The 17,026-nt window shown below is 46.1% G+C and overlaps 1 protein-coding gene across 1 annotated transcript; it reads right to left on the reverse strand.

Annotated features, from left to right (window-relative positions):
• Positions 1–538: 538 nt before the first annotated feature.
• mrps9 (mitochondrial ribosomal protein S9) lies at positions 539–16,815 on the reverse strand. Its single transcript, XM_041840819.2, has 11 exons — positions 16,678–16,815; positions 15,880–16,062; positions 10,268–10,330; positions 10,126–10,156; positions 9,815–9,894; positions 6,929–7,014; positions 6,767–6,842; positions 3,020–3,188; positions 2,634–2,742; positions 1,244–1,413; positions 539–1,050 (listed from the first exon to the last, which is right to left on the reverse strand). The coding sequence occupies exons 1-11, from the start codon at positions 16,774–16,776 to the stop codon at positions 959–961; spliced, it is 1,158 nt and encodes a 385-aa protein (XP_041696753.1). The 5' UTR covers positions 16,777–16,815; the 3' UTR covers positions 539–958.
• Between the last annotated feature and the right edge of the window lie 211 nt (positions 16,816–17,026).

Consider the following 17,026-nt stretch of genomic DNA (forward strand, 5'->3'; position numbering starts at 1 on the left):
CAAATATGTTTATTAATACATGAGAATGAGAGATTCCTTCCAAAGTGAAAATACATAATTTTTTAATAGCCTACCTTTTGATAACACAATATTTGATTATATACCAGCATACACTATTGACTTCATTGATATACACATAAAGATCTATTGAATTGAATAATAATCTCACCAGCCACTGTACTGACATACTCTACAACCGCATGCTCAGAGCGCCAAGCATCTTGAACACTCCGCTGGTTCTGCCAGGGCATTTTATGTGCATTTATCGCCATCCTGTGGTGTGAATTGAGACGGCACATGATGGAACTGTGGTGACTTTTTCCCTTTTAACGCAGGAGTGAAAGTTCTGAAAGCACGAAATATAAATACAGTATCTGCGACCGCAGATTTCAGCACCATGGACAGCGACTGAGGCGGAATCCCTAAAGTGGTCTTTCAGCACTCCATGACAGTGGACAGCGCCTGTTTTTTCGCAGCTGCAACGTTACTGGCCATTTACTTATTTTATAAGGAATAAAAACAGCATATTATAGCAAGGTATATGAAAAACAACATTTTATTTCCAATATACAGACAAAGACAGTCAATGGACAGGTGTGTTGTCAGAGATGGCCCTCTGGTGGCTGAGAAAACACATTACAGCCTATATGGAGTTGGGAATTCCGCCCTCACATGGACAGAACCCCTTTGCATTTGTACAGGTATTTGAGTCATCTACTTGATGGCTATTTCCCAGATCTAAAACACCTTTAGGGGACATACAAAAAGCTAAAATAGGGGTTGGATGAACAATTTGTCCACTTACTAATAACAGTTCTGCCCTCAGAGGAAGATAATGTTGATTAAGATGTTGCTGTGATTTCCCTGTGTTCTGGCAGTCTGACAGCTTGTCCTAAAATAGACAGAGCTCTGTGAGCCAGGACCATTCTCACTGTCCAGTTCCATTCTCTCCTCTACCTCAGCGTTTCTTCCAGGTGAACTTCCTCCTCGCTCCCTCCTGGCCCGGCTTCTTCCTCTCCTTTATTCTGGGGTCAGGGGTCAGCAGCCCAGCTGAGAGGGAGGCAGAGATGCAGGTCAAAGGTCAAACCAAAAACAGTACAATACATCAACGACAACGCAACAGAGGAACAGCAGCCAATGTTGTTAATTTGATGTACATTTAATAGATAATGAAGCTTTCTGAATGATGTGTGTGTGTGTGTGTCTCATTGGTTGTGTGTGTGTGTGTAGTACCACTATCCACCTTGTCTCATGGTCTCCACCTGTCCCTCAGACAGGAAGCTGAGCATGGCGCGGGAGATGGCGAGGCGTAGCGCCCCCGCCTGGCTGGAATGGCCCCCGCCACTCACACTGCACTGCATGTCAAACCTCCCCAGCACCCCCATGAAGTGGAGGGGGAACATCAACTGCTCCCTGTCAGGGGGAGAGGGGAGGGATGGGGATGGAGAGAAGGGAGGGGAGGGAGGAGAAATGAAGGAGAGGGGAGGGATAAAATGATTGAGGGAGGGAGAGTGAGGGAGGGAGAGAGGTGGAAAGGAGGGAGGGAGAAAGAGGGGTTGGTTACGAGGGAGAGAATGAGAGAGAGCACAAAAAAGAGAGAGAGAGAACAGGATAGAGAGAGAGAGAGAGAGAGAGAGAGAGAGGAGGGGGGAGGGAGAGAGAGAGAACAGGATAAAGAGAGAGAGAGAGAGGGAGAGAGAACAGGATAAAGTGAGAGAGAGAGAGAGAACAGGATAAAGAGAGAGAGCACGAGAGAGAGAGAGAAAGAGAGGGAGAGAGAGAGGGAGAGAGAGAGGGAGGGAGAGAGAACAGGATATAGAGAGAGAGAGAGAGAGAGAGAGAGAGAGAGAGAGAGAGAGAGAGAGAGAGAGAGAGAGAGAGAGCACAAGAGAGAGAGAGAGAGAGGGAGGGAGAGAGAGAGAGAGAGAGAGAGAGAGAGGGAGGGAGAACAGGATAGAGGGAGGGAGAGAGAGCGAGAGAGAGCAAAAAGGGTAAGCCAGTCAATGGAGTGGACACTGGACAGTGAGATACCAGATGATTGTAAAGAGCAGTGTTGTGTGTATAGAGTCCTGTTAACCTCTGCTAGAACCACACGGTCATATTTAGACACTACAGCAGTCACTCTTCTGACTCAGCATGAAAAAGACAGATGAGGGGTGTGTGTATCTGAGTGTTCTGGCCCACGTCCCAACAGGCTAAATGAAAGGCGTATTGCTGACACAGTCAAACCACCGTCATCCTTCAGGTCCTATTATTCCTGTCTCAGTCTGTCCTCAGCCCAGGAGATAACACCCCAACACACACACACACAGTTGTGTAATTATCTCTGCTATATCCCAGATAAATAAGAAGCTATAACACAGTGAAGTGCAACATAAAGCTACTGTTCAACAGCGTTTTGTTTGAGAGTGCACGTGGCACGGCGTGCACGTGAAGGAGGGATTGGGAGAGGAGTGTCGTGTGGAAAGCAGCAGGGACTTTTGATGTATTTGGGGGGTGAGGCAACACTAAGGGGGGCATGTAAATCCTCTAAAGGTTCCTCTCCGATCGGTCTCCTACTTCATCAGTACTGGTCTGAAAGCACAGGCTATTTTATACAATAAGATGGATGTCTAATGGGAAGGAATACAGACCGGTCTTGCAGGACAGGGAAGTAGTGGACATAGTTTGTTCCGTTGATGCTGATGGATCCTGAGCCACTATCTCTCAGCAGGACAGTAGCTGTAGCAGTCTTCCTCCTGCCTGGGAACCACACATTCACACACACAGACACAAAACGAATTATCCTTTATTTCTCCAGGTGAGTCCCATTGAGATAGATCTCTCTCTTTTACCATGAAGCCCTGGCCAACCAATGACTGTAGTTGATTCTTTGAAAGGAAGAGATTACTGAAACTGTCGTGAAATTTAGACCCGGGTTGCTGTCAACTGCTTTGAGACAAATGTAAATAAATGCTATGTTATTGATTAATTGATTGATAAAAGCCCAATCGTATTAATTGATTGATTGCTGTTTTACCATCTCCGGTGCTGTATGCCACTCCGTGCTGGTCGTTCTGTAGTGGCTGGACCTGCTGCTTGGAGGACTGGATCTCCAGCTGTCTGCGGTACCGCTGGACAAAGTCCTCCTCCACAGAGCAGTAGGGCAGAGACAGCAACCTCTCCATCAGCTGGATGAACCGTGCATACTGAGGAGTGAAACACACAACATGTAAGAATAGGAGTTTCCCTTAGACGCTCATCTTGGGTCAGTTTAGCATTTCCCCCACTAATGGCAAAGGTTAGGATTGGGGGAGGGGAAGCTGATCCTGGATCTGTAGGGGAAACCTCACCCCAGAGCGTAAGAACATAAGCACACAGGCATTCTTTCTATTGGCGTTGTATGGCTCTGTTCAGTGTCTAAACAACAGCCTCTTGTGGTGACTAGGAGAACTGCATCATACCAGTGATACAGTATCTAGGATGCCAATAACCAGGTTTCCATCCAACATTTTATGTGAGTAAAGTACATAAAAATTACAAATACATTTAAAATATTGGAAGGCATGATGGAAACAGTAAATTTATCGGTAAACTTTCCAAATGTTGACAAACAAAATACGCTAGACAAGTCGGGATCTGTTTGTGTCGGTAAAATTAATGATGTCGAGAAATGGCGGTGGAAACGTTTTTATGCGCAAATATTGATATAATAACCATATCGAAGTAAATCTGGAGTCAGGCGATGATATGTTGCGTGGTCCTCCCACTTCGACTCGGGAAAGCATGGAATTTATTAGGCAGCAGATTAAATAAGTTATGAACTTCACAGGGTGGTGAAAGTGCAAGGTGATGAGCTTGATGCTCCTTTCCAATAAATATCGAGGGTCTTATTCTGGTGACATGATGATCGATGCTTGGCTGCCATTTGACAAATTAAAAGAATACGCTCTTTTGTCCATAATATATCTGCTAGCTGTTGGCTAGAGCGCACGTACCAATACCAGTGGGCACATTCGCTATATAACGCAACATTTGTGACAAAACTATCAGAGTTGAAAATGCGAGAAATCCATTTAACTTGTATTTTTTATTCAAACTTTATTTTTATGTGCACTACCTCATCACCCACATACTTTTATCTGGAACAATTCAATTCTTCTCTGGTGGGACATGTGCATATTTTATTTATGCTGATTTTTTAATATTCACATGAAAATTTCTCTCACCGTCCCCCCCTACTCACAAGGCAGGCAATACGCTTGACCTCATCTTTACTAGATGCTGCTCTTCTACTAATCTCACTGCAACTCCCCTCCATGTCTCCAACCACTACTTTGTTTCCTTTTCTCTCTCGCTCTCCTCCAACACTACTCACTCTGCCCCTACACAGATGGTAATGCGCCGCCGCAACCGTCGCTCTCTCTCTCCCACTACTCTCTCCTCTTCCATCCTATCATCTCTTCCCTCTGCTCAATCCTTCTCCCTCCAATCTCCTGATTCTGCCTCCTCAACCCTCCTCTCCTCCCTTTCTGCATCCTTTGACTCTCTGTGTCCCCTATCCTCCCGGCCGGCTCGGTCCTCCCCTCCAGCTCCGTGGCTTGATGACTCATTCGGGCAGCGGAAATGGAAGAAAACTAAACTCCCTGCCAACCTGGCATCTTTTCACTCCCTCCTCTCTACATTTTCTTCATCTGTTTCTGCTGCTAAGGCCACTTTCTACCACTCTAAATTCCAAGCATCTGCCTCTAACCCTAGGAAGCTCTTTGCCACATTTTCCTCCCTCCTGAATCCCCCCCCTCTCTCTCTGTGGATGACTTCGTCAACCACTTTGAAAAAGAAGGTTGACGACATCCGATCCTCGTTTGTTAAGTCTAATGACACTGCTGGTCCTACTCACACTGCCCTACCCTATGCTTTGACTTCTTTCTCCCCTCTCTCTCCAGATAAAATCCTGCGACTTGTGACTGCAGGCCGCCCAACAACCTGCCCGCTTGACCCCATCCCCTCCTCTCTTCTCCAGACCATCTCCGGTGACCTTCTCCCCTACCTCACCTCGCTGATCAACTCATCCTTGACCGCTGGCCATGTCCCTTCCGTCTTCAAGAGAGCGAGAGTTGCTCCCCTTCTCAAAAAACCAACACTCGATCCCACTGATGTCAACAACTACAGACCAGTATCCCTTCTTTCTTTTCTTTCCAAAACTATTGAGCGTGCCGTCTTTAGCCAACTCTCTTGCTATCTCTCTCAGAATGACCTTCTTGATCCAAACCAGTCAGGTTTCAGGACTGGTCATTCAACTGAGACTGCTCTTCTCTGTGTCACGGAGGCTCTCCGCACTGCTAAAGCTAACTCTCTCTCCTCTGCTCTTGTCCTTCTAGACCTGTCTGCTGCCTTTGATACTGTGAACCATCAGATCCTCCTCTCCACCCTCTCCGAGCTGGGCATCTCCGGCGCGGCTCACTCCTGGATTGCGTCCTACCTGACCGGTCGCTCCTACCAAGTGGCGTGGCGAGAAGCTGTCTCCCGCACCACGTGCTCTCACCACTGGTGTCCCCAGGGCTCAGTTCTAGGCCCTCTCCTTTTCTCCCTATACACCAAGTCACTTGGCTCTGTCATATCCTCACATGGCCTCTCCTATCATTGCTACGCTGACGATACACAACTAATCTTCTCCTTTCCCCCTTCTGATAACCAGGTGGCGAATCGCATCTCTGCATGTCTGGCAGACATATCAGTATGGATGACGGATCACCACCTCAAGCTGAACCCTGGCAAGACGGAGCTGCTCTTCCTCCCGGGGAAGGACTGCCCGTTCCATGATCTCGCCATCACGGTTGACAACTCCGTTGTGTCCTCCTCCCAGAGTGCGAAGAGCCTTGGCGTGACCCTGGACAACACCCTGTCGTTCTCCGCTAACATCAAGGCGGTGACCCGCTCCTGCAGGTTCATGCTCTACAACATTCGGAGAGTACGACCCTGCCTTACACAGGAAGCGGCACAGGTCCTAATCCAGGCACTTGTCATCTCCCGTCTGGATTACTGCAACTCGCTGTTGGCTGGCCTCCCTGCCTGTGCCATTAAACCCCTACAACTCATCCAGAATGCCGCAGCCCGTCTGGTGTTCAACCTTCCCAAGTTCTCTCACGTCACCCCCCTCCTCCGCACACTCCACTGGCTTCCAGTTGAAGCTCGCATCCGTTACAAGACCATGGTGCTTGCCTATGGAGCAGTGAGGGGAACGGCACCTCTGTACCTTCGGGCTCTGATCAGTCCCTACACCCAAACGAGGGCATTGCGTTCATCCACCTCTGGCCTGCTGGCTCCCTTCCTCTGCGGAAGCATAGTTCCCGCTCAGCCCAGTCAAAACTGTTCGCTGCTCTGGCACCCCAATGGTGGAACAAGCTCCCTCACGACGCCAGGACAGCGGAGTCACTCACCACCTTCCGGAGACATTTGAAACCCCACCTCTTTAAGGAATACCTGGGATAGGATGAAGTAATCCTTCTACCCCCCTGTCTGCTAAATGACGTAAATGTGCCCTTGAGCAAGGCACTTAACCCTAATTGTTCCTGTAAGTCGCTCTGGATAAGAGCGTCTGCTAAATGACTAAAATGTAAATGTAATGTAAATGTAAAATCTGTCGCCAATTGGATGGAAACCTAGCTAGTGATATCTAAGGTATTTTTTCTCAGTAAATACTATCACAGCAGAACTGGGAAGGAGGAGGAATGAGGGAAAGCAGCAGATATCTGGATGTGATGACATTAAAAGAGCACCTTCTTACATCGTGATCTGAGATGGTCTCCACCAACAACTCCTCCAGCTCTTCTTTCAGCAACCACCGACTACCCACCAGAGAACTGAAGACAGACACAGTTAGATACACACACGCATCAACATTAACTGGTGAAAGTATTTCACTGCTCAGTGAAAACAACACCCTCACATCTGCTTGGTGTCCTGGGTGAAGAGACCCTTTCCTCTCAGACGGTCCTGTTGCTTCTCTACTGCCAGGGCTTTAGTGGAGGTGTCCTGAATGGGCCAGGAGGACACAAAACAACATCTAACTCCATATGGTCTATGAACCTTTCACTCAATATTAACAATCTGTATTTGCATTGTATCAAGAAAAGACCAGTATGGAGTGCATTGTATATTCTGACACACACACACACACACACACAAACCCTTGAGATAGAGAAAGAGAGAGAATTCTCCATTATGAAAGCAGATCCCATCTCTCTCCCCATCCTTGGCTGGATTTAATTGGGTGGGGAAATTGAATTGGGGAGCACTTGGGCTATAGCCGACTCCTCCTTTCTCCCCGAGAAGCGAGAGCCCTAGCTAGTCGCCGTCCGCGGGCACGCTTGTCTAAATTGGCATCGCGCCCACAAGCTTGGCGTTAGCCCATCAAGCGGTACGGTACGTTGGGGCTGGCGGTAGCGGGCCCAGACCCGAGCCGGGCAGGCAGGCTGGTATTCTGGTCACGTCCCGAAGCAGCCTCAACCCCCCTTGCACCCCCCTCCTCCACGCGACTGGGCGAGAACTCCTTTCCCTGTCCATTATTCAGCAGATGTTTGTTTAATTCCTTCTTGATAGAGTGGAGTCTAATCCGCCAACACTCCGCCACAGAGAGCGAGACAGACAGACAGAGGGGGGGAAGCAAACATCAAGCAAAAACCAATTTGTGTCACAAAAAAATAAGTAATACAAAAATCTTTATAAAAAGGGAGGGTAGGGGTTGGTGTGAGGGGGTTTTGCGTTACACATTTGTGAATACTGGGCCCTACAATGGCTGGAAAATGATTCAGGTATAAATATAGAGGCCTGGATGAAAGAGAGGAGGATAGTGGGCGCAATGATCTACACATTTGCGAGAAGCCGATCATAGAGAGAAAGCAATATGGAAGAGAAATGAATGCCTCCTATACTTGAATATTTTATACTCAACTCTCTCTTGACTCACTCCTAGTTCTTCAAATTCAATAAGCAGTGTGAAGCACCCTGTTAGCATGGTTTTGGCATGGCTTCACCGGTGTGTCCTTATATAGCAAAGCTCTGAGGAATATGAGAATGAACTCCTCTGGCTTCAGAGGCTACAGACCCCGCTCTAACATGATCACGTTGAGGTAGTAAGAGGGGGTTTAGATATGAAGGGGGGGTACCCCTGGTTCCCCTCAGCAGTGGGTAGGGTAGGGGGTAGATAAGATAGAGAGGGCAGTGGAGCAGTGAGGGGGCTAATGTGCCACGCTGGCTAAACCCACCAGAGCCACAGAGCACTCAACCTGGAAGCCTCTTCCTCATTCACACAGTCAGCTTTACACTCCACTGACTTGGCAGAGCTGTGTGTGTGTGTGATGTATTATGGGGGTGAGAGGAGGTGTTGTGGCTGTAAATAAAGTACTGTGCACATGTAAGTAGATGTGTGTTTACGGAGTTAATTAGCACTAAAATCTTGGGATTGTGATTATTCCAAAGGTATCAAACAATATGCTGTGTAGTGAGAGAGACGGATAGAAAGAGGGGAAACAGAGAGAGTAGTGACCCGTCCCCCTTTTCATCCCAGACTCAATTCTCCCCTGCAAGGCACACTGGGGTGTTTGTTGTACATGGTCGGGCTGCTCTGCAGGGGTCTGGGCTGAGAGGGGGAGGGGAGAGATGGAGAGAGAGAACAGAGAGAAAGAGGGAGAAAATCAAAAGGACTGGGGGGGAAGAGAGAGAGCAATAGAGAGAAAAAGAGAGAGTTTTCCCTCAGAGAGACAGACAGCCCTCCCTCCCTCCCTCTCAGACACGTCTGGTCTGACATCCTTATTTAAACTAACAGCAGGGAGCCAGGGTTTGCTGCAGGGCAAGGGGTGGGGGGGGTTTGACAAGAGGACAAAATACTGCCAGGATACACACACCTCTTATCTACCGGAGAAACACACCTCTGATCTACCGGAGAAACACACCTCTTATCTACCGGAGAAACACACCTCTTATCTACCGGAGAAACACACCTCTTATCTACCGGAGAAACACACCTCTTATCTACCGGAGAAACACACCTCTTATCTACCGGAGAAACACACCTCTTATCTACCGGAGAAACACACCTCTTATCTACTGGAGAAACACACCTCTTATCTACCGGTGAAACACACCTCTGTCCAAGGTCAAATCAACCATATAAACAAGAGGAAGGTAAAGAGGGAGAGTGAAGGAAAAAGACAAAAGATGGAGGGTAAGCTGGGTGGGTAGGTAGCTAGTCTACAGCACCAGTCTCCAGGGACCCTCTACCTCTCTGGGTAAATCCCCAGGGCAGAGCAGCTCTCATCCAGGCACAAAGCCTGACTATCAGCCATGGTAGTCACCGAGCCAGGCCTGAAACACGATTTAGGACAGGGACAGAGGGGCCCGTCACAGACACAGTCACCCCCCCTCCCTGTCTGCACCCCTCCCTACCTTCCTCAACCCACCTCTCCCAAATACTCTCCCCCCCTTCCTCTCCACTGCTCCTCCTCTCTCCATCCCTCCTTACCTCTATCCACATCTCTCTCCATCCCCCACCCTCTCTCTCTCCCTCCTCCCACCTACCCCACCCCAGCCCTCCTGCTGCTATAGCTCTGGCTGTGTGTGTGAAATGGGATGTGACAGGAGCACCTTTCCCTGGGGATCAGAAGCCTCTCTCTCCCATAAATAGGGCCCTGGAGGCTAAGGCTGGGGGCATTCTACCTCCAGAAAAACATCCACCATCAGTCTTTCTCCTCCCTGTCTCTTTCTCTCACACACACACACACACACACACACACACACACACACACACACACACACACACACATCCAGTACTCACGTGCATTAGAGAGTAGTAGGACTGCTTTCCTGTGTAGAACAGAAAGTGGAATGGTCGTCCATCTGCACCCCATTGGACAGCTAGAGGATGAGAGAGAGAGAGAGAGAGAGAGAGAGAGAGAGAGATATTTAGGCCATTGGTGTAAACTGCTTTACTCTATCAGGCCCAATCACTATTAGAGATTGAGCAAAAACTCAAGAGTGGTCCCCCTGCTGGTGATGTTGTATAAGTGCAGCTATCACACACAGTGAAAATGACCATAGGAGTAGAACAATCAGTCTCAGTTGTAAATCTATTTAAGAAGGACCTACCTCTCTGTTTTGGAAACACTTCATCCGGATGCTGGAAGAAAAGATGGATGAAGATTTTGAATCACTAATGAATTTGAAGTTGATGAGTTAATCCACTTCTACATGAGACAGAACAGGAGATTTGGAGGAAGTCTAGTCTTACCTTCATTAGTGGTTTGGCTTTGTTGTCAAACAGGCCGGAGGGGAACAGGTATGCAATGCTTCTCTGGGACAGAAAGAGGAGAGAAGTCAAATGTCATTAACATATCCCAAAGATTGAGGGAGAACCTTTAGTTTAAACAGCTAGATCTGAACAGGGAGAAACCTTTAGTTTAAACAGCTAGATCTGAACAGGGAGAAACCTTTAGTTTAAACAGCTAGATCTGAACAGGGAGAAACCTTTAGTTTAAACAGCTAGATCTGAACAGGGAGAAACCTTTAGTTTAAACAGCTAGATCTGAACAGGGAGAAACCTTTAGTTTAAACAGCTAGATCTGAACAGGGAGAAACCTTTAGTTTAAACAGCTAGATCTGAACAGGGAGAAACCTTTAGTTTAAACAGCTAGATCTGAACAGGGAGAAATGACAGTAGCAGGCTAGCTAACAGGTTAGAGAGGAGTCGCTCAAGTCTTGTAAGAGTTCAGATAAAGGCTAGAGGGAAGTTCCTAGAGAGAGGCAGTGAAGGTTAGAGGGGAGAGAGAGAGAACAAACTAACAGCTAGGTGACAGGAACCAGAGGACAGACTAGAGTCACCAGTTCACCCTAAGTTCACACACTCACAGCCAGTCTCCTTGTGAAGGCAGCAGAGTGGAGCCAGGTCATTAGTGCTGCTACAGATGGTCCTACTCTTGACAGGGAAGGGTGTGTGTGGGAGAGTGAGTCTGAAGGTGTATGTGTGCGTTTCTGTGTGGCAGGAGAGGGGGACAGACAGGTAGTGTCCACCCTGCCACTCTTCTCCAGCCAGGCTGTTCATCCTTCCTCTCCCTCATCTTTAACTTATTTTCCTCCTTCACTCTGTCTGCTCAATTAAGAGAGGGAACAGCTGCTAGAAGGAGAAATCATGCTGCAGCCTTTTGGGCTGTCAACACGAGGGGAATCAAAGAGAGAGAGAGGGGGGGCGGGAAGGAGAGTGAGAGGTGGAAGAGAGAGAGCCAGGTGAGTGGGAGGTATAAAAAAAGAAGACAGGGGAGGAGGAGAGTGGAACACTATGCCAGATGAAGGCAGCACCTGTTCATTTCATACCCTAGGCTGCAATATGGCAGAGTCCCCTAGGGAGAGACAGAGAGGGGGGAAAGGAGAGACCTTCTCCCTGCCACACATTTCACAGTGTTGTTCACAGTACTCTAGATTCCTCCACTCTGTCTAAACTCCATCGATGTCAATAAACGAGAGAGAGAGAGAGAGAGAGAGAGAGAGAGAGAGAGAGAGAGAGCGAGAGCGGAAAGAGAGTACTGGTACACAATAGTTTCTGCACAGTGGTTACTTTAGAAACTAAGTTTCACTTTTCTTATCTCAACTGCTAACACCTCCATTGTTTGCACTAATAGGGATGTCACGTCAACTGAATCAGAGTCAACTGAACCACAGTCAACTGAACCACAGTCAACTGAACCAGAGTCAACTGAACCAGAGTCAACAACAACACACAGGTGCAAGTCTCCCCATTTCCCCTCGAGTCTCCCCTAATTCCCCCTACAGTCTCCCCCATTCCCCCCCTCCAGTTTCCCCATTCCCCCTCCAGTCTCCCCCCTCCCCCTCAAGTCTTATCCATTCCCTCTCCAGTCTCCCCCATACCCTCTCCAGTCTCCCCCATTCCCCCTCCAGTCTCCACCTCTCTCCCTCTCCTCCACTCATCTGAGGACGGAATGCTCCATGTCCCTTCCTGTTAGACAGCCCACTGCTAACAGCTCTATTCATTAGATAGGATGAGGGTTAGAGACCGCCAGGAAGTGAAGAATCATGGGAAATCAAACTAAATGAGTGGGGCAAACGAAGCTAATTCATTCCCTCTTTGTAATGAATAAAACATGGGATGTGTGTTAGGCGTTGCTAATACAGTGGACACACCACATTACACAGTGCTGGGCCCTGCTGGTGACTTAGAGTCTGTCTGTGTGATCAGATCCAGGTGTTATTGTATATTTTCATAATGACTATATGTGCACATCTTATGTATACCAGAATATTAGAGGTACACAAGTTGTTTTGAAGTGCACGACCAGTCAAAAGTTTGGACACACCTACTCATTCAAGGGTTTTTCTTTATCTTTACTATTTTTTACATTGTAGAATAATAGTGAAGACATCAAAATTATGAATTAACACATATGGAATCATGTAGTAACCAAAAAAAGTGTTAAACAAATCAAAGTATATTTTATATTTGAGAATCTTCAAATAGCCACCCATTGCCTTGATGACAGCTTTGCACACTCTTGGCATTCTCTCAACCAGCTTCACCTGGAATGCTTTTCCAACAGTCTTGAAGGAGTTCCCACATATGCTGAGCACTTCTTGGCTGCTTTTCTTTCACTCTGCGGTCTGACTCATCCCAAACCATCTCCATTGGGTTGAGGTCGGGGGATTGTGGAGGCCAGGTAATCTGATGCAGCACTCCATCACTCTCCTTCTTGGTAAAATAGCCTGTACACAGCCTGGAGGTGTGTTGGGTCATTGTCCTGTTGAAAAACAAATAATCGTCCCACTAAGCCCAAACCAGATGGGATGGCGTATCGCTGTAGAATGCTGTGGTAGCCATGTTGGTTAACTGTGCCTTGAATTCTAAATAAATCAGACAGTGTCACCAGCAAAGCACCCCCACACCATAACACCTCCTCCTCCATGCTTTACAGTGGGAAATACACATGCGGAGATCATCCGTTCACCCACACCGCATCTCACAAAGACACGGCGGTTGGAACCAAAAATCTCAAATTTTGACTCCAGACCAAAGGACCAATTTCCACTGGTCTAATGTATATTGCTCGTGTTTCTTGGCCCAAGCAGGTCTCTTCTTCTTATTGGTGTCCTTTAGTAGTGGTTTCTTTGCAGCAATTCGACCATGAAGGCCTGATTCACACAGTCCCCTCTGAACAGTTGATGTTGAGATGTGTCTGTTACTTAAACTCTGTGAAGCATTTATTTGGGCTGCAATTTCTGAGGGTGGCAACTCTAATTAACTTATCCTCTGCAGCAGAGTTAACTCTGGGTCTTCCATTCCTGTGGAGGTCCTCATGAGAGCCAGTTTCATCATAGCGCTTGATGGTTTTTGTGACTGCACTTGAAGAAACTTTCAATGTTCTTGAAATGTTACGGATTGACTGACCTTCATGTTTTAAAGTAATAATGGACTGTCGTTTCTCTTTGCTTATTTGAGCTATTCTTGCCATAATATGGACTTGGTCTTTTACCAAATAGGGCTATCTTCTGTATACCCCCATACCTTGTCACAACAAAACTGATTGGCTCAAATGCATTCAGAAGGAAAGAAATTCCACAAATTAACTTTTAAGAAGGCACACCTGTTAATTGAAATGCATTCCAGGTGACTACCTCATGAAGCTGTTTGAGAGAATGCCAAGAATGTGCAAAGCTGTCATCAAGGCAAAGGGTGGCTATTTGAAGAATCTCAAATATAAAATATATTTTGATTTGTTTAACACTTTTTTGGTTACTACATGATTCCATTTGTGTTTTTTCATAGTTTTGATGTCTTCACTATTATTCTACAATGTACAAAATAGTAAAAATAAAGAAAAACCCTGGAATGAGTAGGTATGTCCAAACTTTTGACTGGTACTGTAGGTCACTCTAATTATATGCACGACCACGGTGCGTCCCACGCATAATGGTAAAGTGGGTGGGTGTTTGAGTTTTTAACGTAATCTTCCCTTACTGCTGTCTAGGTTCAAACCCGGCCTGATTGTACATATTAATTTAATTATTGATGTACCTACCTCACTGATTATTTAATATGCATAAAGTGTTGCTTTTTGTACAGCCATGTGTTGTATAGCATACAAACCCACGAATGACTATGTGGGGTGAAATGTGGATATATTTGGGGATGGGATCACGCAGTCTGCTTGACCTGACGAAGATCCGTGTTGGATCGAAACGTTGTCATTAAAGGTAGTAATTGGGGGAAAATTCAGTGTGAGGGACTTTCTGTTCATTTCAATTATACTTCCTTAGCCCAGCACCTAGGTGTTTTAAGGATGTGCGTATGACATCCTTGAAATGTTACGGATTGACTGACCTTCATGTTTTAAAGTAATAATGGACTGTCGTTTCTCTTTGCTTATTTGAGCTATTCTTGCCATAATATGGACTTGGTCTTTTACCAAATAGGGCTATCTTCTGTATACCCCCATACCTTGTCACAACAAAACTGATTGGCTCAAATGCATTCAGAAGGAAAGAAATTCCACAAATTAACTTTTAAGAAGGCACACCTGTTAATTGAAATGCATTCCAGGTGACTACCTCATGAAGCTGTTTGGGAGAATGCCAAGAATGTGCAAAGCTGTCATCAAGGCAAAGGGTGGCTATTTGAAGAATCTCAAATATAAAATATATTTTGATTTGTTTAACACTTTTTTGGTTACTACATGATTCCATTTGTGTTTTTTCATAGTTTTGATGTCTTCACTATTATTCTACAATGTACAAAATAGTAAAAATAAATAAAAACCCTGGAATGAGTAGGTATGTCCAAACTTTTGACTGGTACTGTAGGTCACTCTAATTATATGCACGACCACGGTGCGTCCCACACATAATGGTAAAGTGGGTGGGTGTTTGAGTTTTTAACGTAATCTTCCCTTACTGCTGTCTAGGTTCAAACCCGGCCTGATTGGACATATTAATTTAATTATTGATGTACCTACCTCACTGATTATTGAATATGCATAAAGTGTTGCTTTTTGTACAGCCATGTTTTGTATAGCGTACAAACCCACGAATGACTATGTGGGGTGAAATGTGGATATATTTGGGGATGGGATCACGCAGTCTGCTTGACCTGACGAAGATCCGTGTTGGATCGAAACGTTGTCATTAAAGGTAGTAATTGGGGGAAAATTCAGTGTGAGGGACTTTCTGTTCATTTCAATTATACTTCCTTAGCCCAGCACCTAGGTGTTTTAAGGATGTGCGTATGACCACAAACTGTTTTACACAGCTAAGTGCTAACAGTTCTGTTCATTACATAGAATGAGGTTTAGAGACCGCCAGGAAGTGAAGAATCATGGAAATCAAACTAAATGAGTGGGGCAAATGAAGCTAATGCATTCTCCCTTCATAATGAATAAAACATGAGATGTCTGTGTGTGTGTGTGTGTATTAGGCGTTGCTAATAGAGTGGACACACCACATTACACAGTGCTGGCCCCTGCTGGTGACTGTTAGAGTGTCTGTCTGTGTGATCGGCTCCACCAGATGCTGCTGATGGCATGTGGAGACAGACCAGAGTGGGTTCTCAACTACTGTTGGGGAATTAGGCTAATATAGCTGGAAAACCACCTTAAATGCATGCGACATCTCCTCTGTGAAAGAAAGCATAATTTATCTACTCTAAATAAGGTGCCAAGCATATCTCAATTGAGTTTTGAGGGTGGACACCATAGACTTATTGAGGTATGAATCAGTCTCTGATTGTAGGGTAAGGACAAAAAACAGCATTACACTGCATTCCTCTAGCGTTTACACTGCATCCCTCCAGCAAAAGATAGGAGTTGTACACCCCTCGTTACACATCAGTGCAGTCTTTCTTACATCAATGTCCCCCTGAGTGAAGGTCTCAGGGTCCTCTCCCATCATGTTGGCTAGATGTCTCTTCCCGATGTTGAACTCCTCCACCTGCTTCTTGATGAACTCCTCTGAGAACTTCTCTGGGCCTGCTGCAGCCAGGTTCTTCCTGTGGAGCACAGAGCTCACACATAGCTGTCTGGACAGCACCTGGGGTGGGGGAGAGAGGAGGTTCTTATGTTAGGATACATACTGTAGTATAGAACTGGTGCTTTTATAACCCTGGGCCTTGGTTTTGACAGGGATAGACTAATGTCAGTTATCTTGGCTAATAGACAATCTCTGCAGGTGGCTCTGGTATTTTAGGTGCATTAAATTAGTCTGAAAGGGTGAGATTTGGCATTGACAAATAGACCAACTGATGTGCATTTGACAGCAAGGTATCCACTAGTAAATGGGACTCACATTGGGCTAACATAGTATAGCTAGCGAGCTAGCTATATAAACAAGTTCTGGAGGCTTAGCTAACTAACGTTCTACTAAACCAAAATATTGCGACTTGTATGACCACTATGTTCATGTAGCTAGCTATGTCCATTATGCATGCATGTTGAGACAAGAAGAACAATATCTAGAACGTCAACTAGCTGACTGTCTAACTTCAATGACAGTTTACATGTGAGCCAGCTGACAAGGCAGTGCATTGCTGCTAGCGCTTAGCTAATTCAAGGACGACTCAGCCCTTCTCTGCAGTGCAACTCGTGCAGCCCCGTTGTCATTAACGTGAAAAAGTGAAAACATGCCGAATGAAACTCTTGGCTTTACCTGGCGTGTTAAATTTGACGAGACTGTGTTAAAATTGTAGCAGCAATTGCCGCATTTCCAGAGAAAAGATCCCACGGTTCTCCCATTGGAGGCCGCCATGTTTGCTGAACGACGCTCTCGTGAAAACAGGAAGTACGTCGATTGCAAATGTATTTGCGTTTGTGTTACAATGTAACTGTTACAATGTCACTACATTTCATTTCTGACAGTATATCTGTCCAGATTCGGATACAAAGTATTTGATTATACAAAACAATAACCACATTTGATAAATCCATAGAATAACTGTAAAAAATGTATAGGTTGTTCAGTCCCTTTGTTGTATTCTACAATTAGTTGAAAGGATAGG

This window comes from Coregonus clupeaformis, chromosome 22, assembly GCF_020615455.1.
Source record: "Coregonus clupeaformis isolate EN_2021a chromosome 22, ASM2061545v1, whole genome shotgun sequence".
NCBI lineage: Eukaryota > Metazoa > Chordata > Actinopteri > Salmoniformes > Salmonidae > Coregonus > Coregonus clupeaformis.

What these genes read in the sequence shown, in the direction of transcription:
- mrps9 (XM_041840819.2), bottom strand. Translation starts at nt 16,776, where the DNA reads ATGGCGGCCTCCAATGGGAGAACCGTGGGATCTTTTCTCTGGAAATGC. An exon ending in TCACTCAGGGGGACATTGAT is followed by an intron (nt 10,331 to 15,879) that starts GTAAGAAAGACT and finishes TTTCTGTCCCAG; the next exon opens with AGAAGCATTGCATACCTGTT. An exon ending in AGACCATCTCAGATCACGAT is followed by an intron (nt 3,189 to 6,766) that starts GTAAGAAGGTGC and finishes TTCACTCCTCAG; the next exon opens with TATGCACGGTTCATCCAGCT.